Source organism: Lathyrus oleraceus, chromosome 2, assembly GCF_024323335.1.
Source record: "Lathyrus oleraceus cultivar Zhongwan6 chromosome 2, CAAS_Psat_ZW6_1.0, whole genome shotgun sequence".
In the NCBI taxonomy this organism is placed as follows: Eukaryota; Viridiplantae; Streptophyta; class Magnoliopsida; order Fabales; family Fabaceae; genus Lathyrus; species Lathyrus oleraceus.
In genome coordinates this window covers 436,792,363-436,805,910 of record NC_066580.1, presented here as the reverse complement: position 1 = coordinate 436,805,910, position 13,548 = coordinate 436,792,363, and the positions used below count along the sequence as shown (strand labels likewise).

Below are 13,548 nucleotides of genomic sequence, written 5' to 3'. Positions count from 1 at the left end.
GAAACCTAAAAGGCTCATTATAAAAGCATTATGAATATTAGTGAATCCACAAGAAACCCAAATATTGTGAAACCCTCTATATCTAATTAGAGCACTATGTATATGTGATAGATTGTAAGATCGTGAAAAATTTAGGTTTTTATTATGTGGTTGGTGAGAGTACTGTATTTACTTTGCAAGTGATGAATTGCAAGTGTAGAAAATTATTTGGGATTCAAGGTTTGTGTTATTATATAATCATTTTGTTTTATATCAAAAACAAATGAATGCAAAAGGCATAGAGAATATATTGCATTCAATATTTGATCTTTCTCAAGATCAATGAAACGAGGATCCCCAACAGGTGATCTTCTCCAAGAGATCCAACATTTATTATTCATCGACAGTGATGACGATGAAGAACATTTTTACTTTAATATTATGTGTAAACAATGTAGTTTGTAAATAAATTAATTTATTAATATTATACGTAAACAATGTAATGAATATTTAAAAAAATATATTATCTTACCCCTCGGTTTTGTTATAAAACCGATAGGTATATGATACTAGTTTGAAAAATATAAAAAACTATTGTTGAGATTCGAACCCATGATCATTTAAACTAATCCCTCGATTATTTTTAAATTGAGGGATAAATCTCCCACTTTTCATGTCACCCTTCGTTATCTCGACATTGTAACCGATGTGAAATCCATTTTGCATCCGATATAATATGTGTTATTTATAGTAGTGTATGACTCTCATTATCTAAGTAGACTAATGATGACACAGTCTCTAGTTGTGTTAGTTTGCATACTTGTTGGATCCTTTAGATCACATTGTGTATCTTGTGTTTTGATCTTATCAATAAAGTTTTTGATTTAAAAAAAAATTAAAATATATTTATCAAATAATATTTATATTAGGGGTTAAGTCTTGTTTTTGTCAAATAGTCTATAGAATTCAATATTTAAAGGTGAACAAATGAGATGTCGCAAATTCTAATCCGCATTTCGACATCTAATCTCACTGCACAAAATCTCATTACACAACTACGAACTAAATTAAATTAATGAAACAATGAAGAGTTTTTTTTCAAACTATAAATCTTACACATTCAAACTCTTAAAAAAGAGATTTCGACTTTCTATTTAATTTCAGTATACTTAAGAGTTGCCATACTTAATTTATACTCAAAATATTTCAATATTGTTTTTAATGTTAACACTTCAATTTAAAAAAAAAAACTTAATAAATTATAATGATAAAAAACAACTGTACTTGAAAATACTAAAATCTATCATAAATACGAGTTGAATAGTTTAATAGAAAAAATAAATGAATATTTAATTATTCATTTTTTTACGTGCACATATACGGATTTGATGGTTCACATCCATATCTTTTAATAATTAATAAAATTATTTAAATATTAATTTGTTTAATTTAAAATTATTATTATTATATTAAATATAAAATTATTATTATCATATTAAATATAAAATTATTATTATTATTATTATTATTATTATTATGTTAAATATAAAACTATTATTATTTTGCTGAATCTAATATAATTATTTGATAATAAATAAATAAAATAAACATGGTCTATTTTTTAATTATTTTTTGCGTTAAATTTGAAGAAAAGAATTGTCCTCTATTAAAAAAATTAATTAATTATCTTTTTTTAAAAATTAAAATAATAATATTTATGGATATTTATAAATATTTGTGAATATTTTGGACATTCAAACTAATATCATACGAATTTAAGTTCATATTTGTTATACAATGTGGATAGTAGATGATCGATACTCGTTCTCATAAATATCTATTGACTTCCCTAATTTACTCTAATGATAAATAAAATTTAATTAAAATTTGGAAGATAGTTATTATCATGTTTGAATTCTAACTAAATCCCCATCATATAAGACTAATATTGAACTTAAAACTTAATGACACTTAAAATTCATCACCTACTTTTTCAAAGTTGTACTCTTACTATTTTAAGGAAATCAAACATTTATCCACCACTAGGCGAGCGAGTATTGCCACGTGACATACACGTATTTTATATTATTTTGCCACTAATTTAATCCCTTATCAACAAACTTTTTTTAATAATTTGCCGGGTGTGTCCATTTTAGGCGCTAAGTAGGACCCACTCTGACGTGGATAGCTGAGAACAAACACACTGCGCCAAACCCCAAAACACTTACCTATGGAAAGAAGAACCACCAAACCAATCCAAAGCAAAGCAGCAAAAAAAAATTAAAAACGATAAAAAGTTTTTTTCGTCAACAACTAAAATCTCTGAAGAAATCTCTTATTTTCCTCTTTCCCTTTCCCTTCGTTTTTCTCTTCTCGCTCTTTCTTTTCTTCAATTTCTCGCGATCTCATTTCTTCTTCTTCATCTTCTTCTTCTGAGTGGTGCTGCTGTTGTTGATCGTGCTTCGTTTGGTTCTCGTTACGCTCATGGTGATCGAGAACGACATTGAGAGTTGCGGAAGTAGAGCGGTACAGTCGCACGCGAATCCTCGTCATCATCGTCAGAAACTTGAGGTCTACAATGAGGTGCTTCGTCGAATTCAGGATTCCGATTGTGAAGAGGCTCATGTTCCTGGTTTCGATGATCAGCTATGGCTTCACTTCAATCGTCTTCCTGCTAGGTCTTTTACTGTGCTTCCTGAATAACCTAAACTTTCTTCTTTTGCTTACTTTGTGAAAATTATTGATAATAAATTGTAACTATTGTTTCTGCACGTTCCTAATTTTTCTTCTTCTTAATTCGAGTTAATTTAAGTCTTCTTCGTTTTATTATGAACTATGATGAATTGAATTGAAGTGGAAATTAAAAAGGAAGCAAATAGCTGAGTAATTTTTCTTTTTGTTTTGTTTTGTTTTACTTTACTTTTTTAAGTGAATTTGCCAGAGTGGTTTTTGTACGAGTCTCGTGGTTGGTCACTGTGATTGCTACTACATAGGTATGCATTGGATGTGAATGTGGAGAGAGCAGAAGATGTTATTGCTCATAAGAGATTGCTCGAGTTGGCAGAAGATCCCGCTAATCGTCCTGCATTTCAAGTTCGTTTAGTACAGGTAAAAAAACATAGAAAAAACACTTATAATTTGTTTAAACTATTATTAGCCTATAACTTGTTAATGTTATTATTGGCATAAGATTTGGGTTTTATGGAATCCTCATCTTTATGAAGAATTCAAATGAAGTTTAGAGAAGTGTTATGTGAGATTCGTTAATAATATCTGTATCGTCCTTAATGCAGGTATATCCTTTTGGTAGTGCAAATCATAATGATTCTTCAATGCATTCAGATCATTCTGAGAAAGAAGATGCACAGAGTTCTCTTAACTACTCTTTAAAGCAGGGGTATAGTTCATACACTGTCTAGTCAGTTTATTTTCGATCATTCCCATTGCCCAATAAGAATAATTTTACCATCCTAACTCTTGTTAAATTGTTCCCATTAATATTATATTTTCATTTGTGCCGCTAGTTTGTTTTTTAAAAGTTATCTCTCTTTTCTTGAACAACACAGAATTCATGCACCACCTACTTTTGGTTCTTCCTCTAACCTTGAAGCTCTTGCACTTCAAACAAATAAAAATAACATTGAAGATGGAGACAATGCTATGGGTGTGACACCAAATTTTAACCGGTATACATCTTAATGAATTCGGTTTGGACTGTTATTATTCAAGCCAGGATGTTGTGAGTGTGTTCACTTTTTGTTCAGTCTTTGTTTAGTATTGTTAAAAATGGTCTTTTGTTGATCATAAGTAAAAGTGTTTTTTTTCTTTCATGAAGTTGATATATAGATGAAGACTATTAAAATCCTGCATTCTTTGAAGATAATATTTTTCCAAGGGCAAGCCTCTTGGTAGGGGAACATTTAGTTCTGTTAGGCATTTTCATAAAGATGTGTTCATCACGGTAGTATGATGTGTAGAAGAAAAAATGTAAAATCATTCAATGGGAAGACTGTAGATATATAATTGATAAGGTCGTGGCCTTGTGGGCTCTTAACACTATAGATCATGAAGACTATTTTTTGTTTTCTGCAGATAGAAATTCTTTTGTATTTAATAAATGTGTTACTGTTGTTTAAATTTTTGACTGGTCCTGATCTTTTCACTTATTACATTTTAGGCCCATGCACGAGATTACCTTTTCAACAATTGACAAGCCTAAACTTCTTAGTCAGGTGGTTAATTCTTTAAAATCTCTGTTATACTGATGTAAATTGATGCTTTTAAATCATTGGGTGATATTTCTCTTTAGTATATTTAATCCTCATTTTATTTTTTATTGTAATCTCTGGCATCCAACATGATAATTGCAATCGTCTCTTGCTTTTCTAGCCTTTTGATTTGGTTAGAGAACTTCTTGAAAATCGCTATGCTCGAAGTATTTCTTGTTGTCAGTGCTTTTTTTTACCAATCATGAACATATTTCTTGCCAATTACTTTGGATGTTGTTTCAAACATAGGCTTTCTGAAACTAGAATGAAACTTAAAGGCTTTTTTTGGGTATGAGGATTGCCCCCACTTATAAACATATTTACTTGCCATATCTCATATGATGCGAGACTCTTTAACACCCCCCTTACGCCCGACACAATAGGTTTGGTGCGTAAATATAAATGGTGGGTGACCTGATAGCAGGTTGGGGAATTTGGATAGGCTCTGATACCATCTTAGAACTGAATATTTCTCATGTATTCATAAAAATTACAAGTCTATACGCACAAAAGGCTAAGTAAATATAATCGGATAATTATAGGATCATATCAAAACAGAAACAGTTACCAAGTGATATAGAAGAAACAGTTACCAAGTGATATAGAAGAATTAGTTACCAAGGGATATAGAATCCTGATATATAATTAGTTACCAAGTGATATAGAATTAGTTACAAGGGGTATAGAATCCTGCCTGATAAACAATAAATACAAAATATATTTACAGTCAAGACTCCCCCTCTAGTTGGAGCATATATGTCAGATGCATCCCACTTGTTACATATGTAAGCTATCCTAGGATCCCGTAAGGACTTACTGCCTCGTCTCAAATTATAAGTCGTTTTGGGCATAATTAAGGAGCATAATTTATTTTGTATGAGAAAGAAAAATTATGTATGATTTTACCATATTGTCCTTCATTAATTATATAGGAAAGACAAATTAAAAAATTGGAAGAAGGAAAAGTAATAAATAGTAGGGGGTATATTAGGAAAAGTAATTAATGTTGCATTGGAATTGTAAAGTGATTTATAATTTGAGACAAATTTGTTTTGTAAAGTGGCTTATAATTTGAGACGAAGGGAGTAGTTAGCATGCCTGCAAGTTGATCATTAGATCTGACAAAGGAAGTCTTTATGACAATAAACCTCTGTGTTTAGTCCTCTTTTGAAAGACTAGATTGGACAATAGGTGTTGAGCCGGTTGGTTGTCACAAGCAAGTTCCATAGGACCTATCTCACAAAACTTCAACTCTTGAAGCAAATTCCTTAACCATAGGACCTATAGCACGGTACTAAGCTTCAGTGCTTGACCTTGCAACAATTGTTTGTATCTTGCTTTTCCACTAGATTAGGTTACCTCCAATGGGAACACAATAGCTTGAAGTGGATCTTCTATATTCAGTATCTCCTGCCCAATCTGCATTTCAATATCCAAGAATATTTTTGTGGCCTCTGTCCGTATAAACAAGCCCGTTGATCCTTGGATATATCTTAGGATCCAAACAATAGCATTTCAATGACTCACAGGATGAATTGAGAAATTGACTAATGGCACTGATTTGAAAGGCAATGTCTGGCCTAGTCATAGTAAGGCAGTTTAACTTTCCAACCAATCTTCTATGTCGGCCTGGGTTTGGATAAGGCTCTCCCTGATTAGGTATAAGCTTCAAATTTGGACCCATAGGTGTATCCACAGGCTTACATTCAAGCATCCCTGTTTCCTCCAAAATGTCAAGAGCATATTTCCTCTGGAAAAATGTCTATACCTGTTTTTGATTGAGCAATTTTAATTCCTAGAAACTATCACAACGGACCAAGATCTTTGGTCTGAAAATGTGTAAACAAGTGTTGCTTTAGTTGTCCCCACTTATAAACATATTTCCATGCCATATTTCATCCAATGGGGACTCTTTAACATGCCTCCTCCAATATGGGACTCTTTAACAGGGTCAAGTTCTGTAAGTTGTAATTTCCAAAGTATTCCTTTTTCACACAATTAAATCGACCACTTATGAATGTGCAAGAAAGTATGCATGATTGGTTAGTACTTGCTAATATTTATATGCAACCCCATTTAAACTTTAATACAGGTTCACACTCATGTAAATTTATAATTTTATGTAAAACATAATATGCTAATGACAAGCATTTTACTCTTGAATTTTTTTTAGGTGATGGCTACTTTAGTATATTTAATTTGCTCTTTATATTTTGAATAGCCGAAGTTCCAATTATCCTGATCTGACAACTTTTAAAGAGACTTGCATAAGTTTAACAATGAGAAGAGGACTGCTTCCCCGTTCTCTTCTGTAATCTCAACATCAATTACAAATAAATATTAAATCAAATTACAAAAGTGACCCAAATTATAAGGGTGACTTGGTGGTTGAGGTGAGGGAGTTAAGGAGCAGAATAATGCCTGGAGGTCAATGGTTTGATCTCAACTACCAACACAAAAACTAACTTTGATTGTTCAAGGATCAACTTGCATGGAGATTTTGAATGAATTTAATTTGGTTGAATTATTGGTGTAAAAACGTTTTACACCTCCATTGACGTGTTGCAACTTGCAACACAATTTAATAAATTTGACAATTTACATGAGTGTCAATGAATTGACTATTTATGCATTTCTCATACTTAACTATGTATGCATTTCAGTTAACTTCAATACTTGGTGAGGCTGGACTAAATATTCAAGAAGCTCATGCATTTTCCACCTCTGATGGGTTTTCCTTGGATGTCTTCGTCGTCGAGGGATGGCCTAATGAGGTAGGATAAAAATATATAAGCATTGAACTCGTAAAAACACTATCTTCAATTATATTTCTATATACAAATAGCATCTTGCTTCTATAGTCTTTTCCTTTTGTCATTAGGAAACTGAGGAGCTCAAAGGTGTGCTGGAAAAGGAAATTTGGAAGGTTAAGGTATATGTTTCAGCGATTCATTCATTTCAAAATACAAAGATCTAGGGTTTTTGAAGGCATCTTAAATTTCTTGTTAACAAGAAAAGAAAACATCTCTGGTTGCTAGTTATTATGAATTTTGATGCATTGTTACCTAATCAAGATTAAGAAGGGAAGTGGAAGTTCTGCAGTTTGACTTACAAAAAAGGAATTTATAAATTATAATAATTTGGACGACATACGAGCAATTGCAACATCTTTTAAAATAACATCTTTTAAAATTAATAGTTCTTTACACTCTTGCAATCTACTAAATTTCATGTGTTAAGGACTCGTTGATATGAAATATACCTTCTGTAGGACCAATATCTGTCAAATCAGGGCATACTATATTCCTTAAATGATCAACACCAGGCAAGGACGGAATCACCCCCTCATTGCATACAAATACCATCTGATGGAGCTGATGTCTGGGAAATTGATACCAGCCAGCTAAAATATGGAAACAAAGTTGGCTCTGGATCGTTTGGTGACTTGTAAGTTATTTATGTATGAAGCATATTAGAAATCTACATATCTTTTTTAGCTGATGCATCTCTGTACCTCTTTCACTGGCTTCTGTAGGTTCAGAGGCACTTATTGCAGTCAAGATGTGGCTATCAAAGTTCTTAAGCCTGAACGCATAAATACAGATATGCTGAAAGAGTTTGCACAGGAAGTTTATATCATGAGGTTTGTCTGCACAACTGAATATAATTGATGCAACTTCTTTCCTATTACTGAGATTTTTGTTTCTCGAATGCTTTCTACCTTTCCTCCGCGTATTTGTTCTTTGTCATCTGAGAATGGAGAAGGCAACTTTAGCAATGAAAATTTGCGCCATAACTTCCCTTTTCCTGTTAATAATTGTTGATTTTGTTACGTATCAAATGATAACTATAATGTGGGAATAAAAACAGTGAACTTGATAGTTGATACATCATCTTGATATAAGTTGTATTATAGATTCATTATCTATTGGATAGGTTGGGCATCTCTTCCTAGTTGCAGACAAATCAAACCTCTTGTCCTTTATACCTTCGGTTCATTTTTTTTAATCTTGTTACTTCTTTTTGAACTATCTGTTGGAAAACATACACTGTCAGCCCCATACAAATCTTGGTGCTCTGATTACAAAAGAAACTTCATCATGTTCTCATGCACCTGTGCAAAGCTGTTCTAACTGCTCATTATTATGCACAATGAAGCATACTTTGACTGTAATTCTAATTTTTTAAGTTATAAAAAAAATCCCTGCATTTCAGATATATAGAATTCCAAATTGTACGGCATATTGATTCTGTTAGGATTATAGAATTCCAACTCTTAGGTTCCTAACAGATTCCCTGAAATTGACATTACATAATCTAGACTATTAGTATGCCTGGGTCAAGAATTCATGAATTTGGCTTAATTTGAATATTGGATGGGGTATGAACTTTATTCTGAGGGAAATTATGTAACTAGTCTGCTATGACCACTCAGGAAAGGATTATATTTACTAAGAATAATATCTAAAGTTGTGGTATCCTACATCAAATGCTTCTGAATATTTTCTGACAATATCTGATACTATTTTCATTTTGACTATTTCACTAGTTTGTGTACTAGCCCTTTTTATCCATGTAAATTTCAGTAACATGGTATCCTTGTAGATCTACATGACAATTCTTCCTTTTCCAATTATGACTTATCTTTGGCTGCAGGAAGATTCGACACAAGAATGTTGTTCAGTTCATTGGTGCATGTACTCGGCCACCAAATCTTTGTATTGTTACTGGTAAGTAGGAGAGGACTCTGAGAATTTATGATTTATGTTTTATTTTCATACCATTACTATTAGTTTAGGGGCTAGCTGTGAGTCTTGATGCAAGGGCAAGGTTACTGGCTGTGTCTGTGGGTCTGGATTGTAAAACATCTGCCTGTGGTGGAGACTACATCTATTTGACCCTCCCCACGCCCCACAATGGTGGAAGCCTTGTGCACAACCTCCCTATAATTTGTTTTATATCTCTGTTGAGATCCAACATTGTCTATCGATATTTGGCAAAGTAATCTTTATATGTTTTGAACAATCCTTACCCCTTGAGCTAGCTTTTCGGTTGCGCCCACTAAAATGGTATCATAGCTTCTTCTAGATTTATTATTAGACCACTGGTGTTTCTATACTTCAAGAAGACAGTCCTGAGCACGTGTTTATATAAGCAATGAGCGTGTTAAGATTTGTGTAACTAAGCCACCCACATTTCTCCACACCTGAGATGTCTAGTCCTTACTCCTTAGTGTGAGGGGGGTTTGATGAAATTTCATGTCGGCTAGGATAGCAAGAGTAATCTTTATAAGGCTTTGGCAATCTACCCATCAAGCTAGCTTTTGGGGTTGAGTCTGGCATAAGGATATCCAATTTCCTATTTGTGTTGTATCAAGTACTTCAATTCCTAAGATGATTTGGGTGCCTTGTTCAGTAGCCTAATAATTCAACTGTGATGCTTATGTGATTATGTTTCATCAGAGTTTATGTCTAGAGGAAGCTTATATGACTTTCTGCACAGACAACGGGGTGTGTTTAAACTTCCATCTTTAATAAAAGTAGCGATTGATGTTTCCAAGGGAATGAACTATCTGCATCAAAATAATATAATTCACAGAGATCTCAAGACTGCCAATCTTCTGATGGATGAAAATGAAGTAAGGGGATTCCTTGAATACACACATTGATACTTTCCGCTGCATTTTCAATGTTATTGGCCTATGTTTTTTTGCTGATTTTGGTAATATTTGATTTTACAAATAAATCTCGACAATACCGGTCTTATTTCATCAATTGCAACCCTATATTATTAATCTATTACTTATATCTATTATTGTGCCATGCATTTTTTACTCTCGTATTTTTGATTCATAGTTGATTATAGATTTGTAGATTGAACGTGTGCCAATTTATTACCAGAATTTAAAGGTGTTTCAAATGATAAGCAATTGTAGTATTTCTATATTCGTTATCCTAAGGTACAAGTCTTGTGACTATCTCTTCCTCCCGTTTCTCGTTCATAGTAGTATCCGCATCTTTGGCTCTAATTTATCGATGAACCAAAACTGCAAGTCATCTCAAGTTAGAGTAACTACCCTTATATAGTTCGTATAAATAAGTTTAAGACTACTAGTGGTGTAATGCTGTCTGGTTGTCAGCATACCACATAAAGTAAATTGTGAACTTGCATAGACAGAAATGAGATGAAAAAAATTTGCTTATATGATAAGAGTCAAAACTCAACATTATCATTTCATATGTAATCAAAGAGCATGTCCTTCAACAGTTGGTCAAGGTTGCTGATTTTGGGGTCGCCAGAGTGCAAACTCAGTCTGGAGTGATGACAGCTGAAACTGGAACATACCGCTGGATGGCTCCTGAGGTAAATTGATCTTGAATTTATTGTTTGGGCATTCAACTAACATTTTCATTACAGTTTTATCTATATTTGTATTTCATAATTGAGATTAAAAATAACGAAATGGTGGCCACTTTATTTTTAGTCTTTCTTGGCTATTTCCTTACCAAGCGTGTAATGCATTGATTCTTATTCCTTGGTTCCATTCATATTTTCATTTCTTTTCTCATTTTTTGTAACTTAGATGTTTGACCGTATTTCACATCTCTTTGTTGATTTTACTTTTGCTTGAAGGTCATTGAACACAAACCATATGATCAAAAGGCTGATGTTTTCAGTTTTGGAATATCACTTTGGGAGCTTTTAACAGGAGAGGTGAGCACTTTCATGTCAGGAAGTGAGCTTTGCCGCTTCATCTTTTATTCGTTTCTTGTCTCAAACGCCGATTGGATCAGCCATCTACTACTGCTATCCATTTATATATTCTATTTTTTGTAATCAGTTGCCTTACTCTTACTTGACCCCATTACAAGCAGCTGTTGGTGTTGTGCAGAAGGTTTTTATTATTTCCTCTTTTCTGATAATGTTTTCGATAATATTTTTCTTGTTTATGCACACTAACTTTATGTGGCTTAAATTGCTATTAGGGTCTACGGCCTACAATTCCCAAGCACACGCATCCAAGACTTTCTGAACTACTAGAGCGGTGCTGGCAACAAGATCCAAAGGAGAGACCAGCTTTCTCTGAAATAATTGAAATTCTTCTGCAAATAGCAAAAGAGGTAAATTATTACTTAAATTTTTAAAAATAGCAGAAACTTGCACCTATTTAACAATTTTCAGCTACATGTTTCTACCAGGTCAATGATGAAAAATTAGATAGACACAAAGATAAGTCATCCCACGGTTTTCTGTCATCACTTAGGCGCGGCCATCACTGATATTTATAGCCATATAAGGATAGTTCAAGAGCATAGCCTTTTTGTCTTGTATAGTCTGACCAAAGATTAATTGAGTTTGGTTCTTTCTGCTCTTGAAAAGTCCTGGTCTACAGTGCTTATTGCCTTAATTTTTTTTATAATCTGCGTCTCTCTTCTTTTCTCCTCTCAACTATTGTTATTCAGAAGCTGAGTAGGATGGATGCAAGAGCAGCAGTGGTCGAAAATTCAAGACATTGTGTAATGTTAATTCTTTGCTTTATTTATCACGTTTTTTGAATTGGAGCTTTTTCTATGCATTCCCTTGTATCCAAAACTACTTTGATATTTACTGGCAAAAACATTATATGACACGAGATGTACAAGGCTTAACATATTTGGCATTTGCTACCATGTAACTCAAGTTTAGGAAAAAAAGGGAAAGTTTAAACTCAAAAGTTGCAATCATTTTTTCTCCATATAAAGTATAATGTGTAATAACAGCAACACGATGAACTAAATTGTCCTCGGTCTGCTTGCATTGGATGTGAAAAACGAAGAAAATCTTGTCAAAAAGTAGTATTGTCAACTAAGGACCATTGTTAACGCCAACTAATCGCTTATGAAAAAAAGCCAACTAATCAATCACTATTGACTAGCTCAACTTCAATGGTCACTTTTTTTTTTATTCATTTCGTTTCAAAATAAGAATCACAAATGATATGATCAATGATCAATGAAAGGGAATGAATAATTATTTTACCAAATTATCTTTATTAAAAATGTAAAAATGTAAAGTGAAAGATAAATTGGAAAATGTGCATTTAATATATTAACTAAAGGTATAATTCGAAGAGAAAATTTAATATATTAATGGTTTAAATATATTTTAGGTCTTTTTAGTTTGAACGTTTTTAAATAATTGGTCATCCTATTATGAAACATGTGATTAGATACAACAATAGTCCAACAAATTCAATGTAAGAATTTCTTAAGAGTAAAATTGCATCAGCTTCAGCAATACATACATCTTAAGAGATTAGCTATGTTTCATTATTTTCAAATTATTGGAATATTTATTTCCAAATGTAAATCACAATTATGTCAGAATAATATGGAAATGTTGCTGATTTTAACAAACTTGAGTCAAATGAGAAAATTTTATACTTAGCAACACGTATACATTGTCACACAAATCACAAAGTTAAGAAGAAAGTGTGTTTGGTATTGTTGGGTTTATTGGCACTTGGCAACACGTATACATTGTCACACAAATTACAAAGTTAAGAAGAGTCTTGAGATAGTGGAACTCATCCTTAAACAATACAATGTTTCCAACCAATTTTGCTTTCTTCTTTGTCTTCCTCTCTCTGACATCTCACTCTTTTGCTGCAGACACCACACCACCTTTTGGGTGAAAGTTGGTTACTACTATTCCGACAGTGAAATTTCAGCTTCAGAAATTAGGGCATGTTTGAAACACTTTTCAATTTTAGTTCTTTTTCAAATCTATTTTAAAAAACTACTTTTAAGAAGAAAATTAACAACAAAATTTGTTTGATAAACTAATTTTTAAAAACTGTTTTGAAAATATAAAAATGAAAAAATTTGTTTGATAATCTAATCTTTTAATAGTATTTTAAGAAGAGAATAAAAATGCATATTTTGTCATTTACTTTTAAAATCTATTTTATTGTATAAAATATTACAAACTTAAGAAAATTAATTTTATATTTGGTCAAATACAAATAACTAGGTTAAATCAATTTTTAATTTTACAAATCACATAACACTTGTTTGTAATAATAATAAGAAAAAAACAAGTAAAAAATGAGATTCCACGTTTAATAGAAAAAAAAATTATATAGTAAAAATAATTAAGAAATACAAAAAAAATTAAGTAAAATAAATAAACATATTTGAAAAGGTTACTTATACATAAAAAGAGCATAAATAAAAGAAATAACATACTCTTTCAAATACGTTTTTCTATTTTATTTTTAAAATATAAAAATTATTAAAATTACATTAATATTATTAATAAA

At 32.0% G+C, this 13,548-nt stretch overlaps 1 protein-coding gene across 2 annotated transcripts; it reads left to right on the top strand.

Annotated features, from left to right (window-relative positions):
- Positions 1-2,197: 2,197 nt before the first annotated feature.
- Positions 2,198-11,898, top strand: LOC127120079 (serine/threonine-protein kinase STY17). Of its 2 annotated transcripts, none has more exons than XM_051050456.1 (16): positions 2,198-2,657; positions 2,973-3,087; positions 3,273-3,376; positions 3,546-3,665; positions 4,157-4,211; positions 6,911-7,021; positions 7,129-7,179; positions 7,519-7,694; positions 7,783-7,890; positions 8,904-8,977; positions 9,710-9,885; positions 10,515-10,610; positions 10,881-10,961; positions 11,089-11,142; positions 11,234-11,368; positions 11,447-11,898. In XM_051050456.1, the coding sequence occupies exons 1-16, from the start codon at positions 2,464-2,466 to the stop codon at positions 11,525-11,527; spliced, it is 1,731 nt and encodes a 576-aa protein (XP_050906413.1). In that variant the 5' UTR covers positions 2,198-2,463; the 3' UTR covers positions 11,528-11,898. The 2 variants fall into 2 exon arrangements, with proteins under 2 accessions (XP_050906413.1, XP_050906414.1); XM_051050457.1 differs by having other exon boundaries at positions 2,458-2,657; positions 2,909-3,087.
- The last annotated feature ends 1,650 nt before the right edge of the window (positions 11,899-13,548 follow it).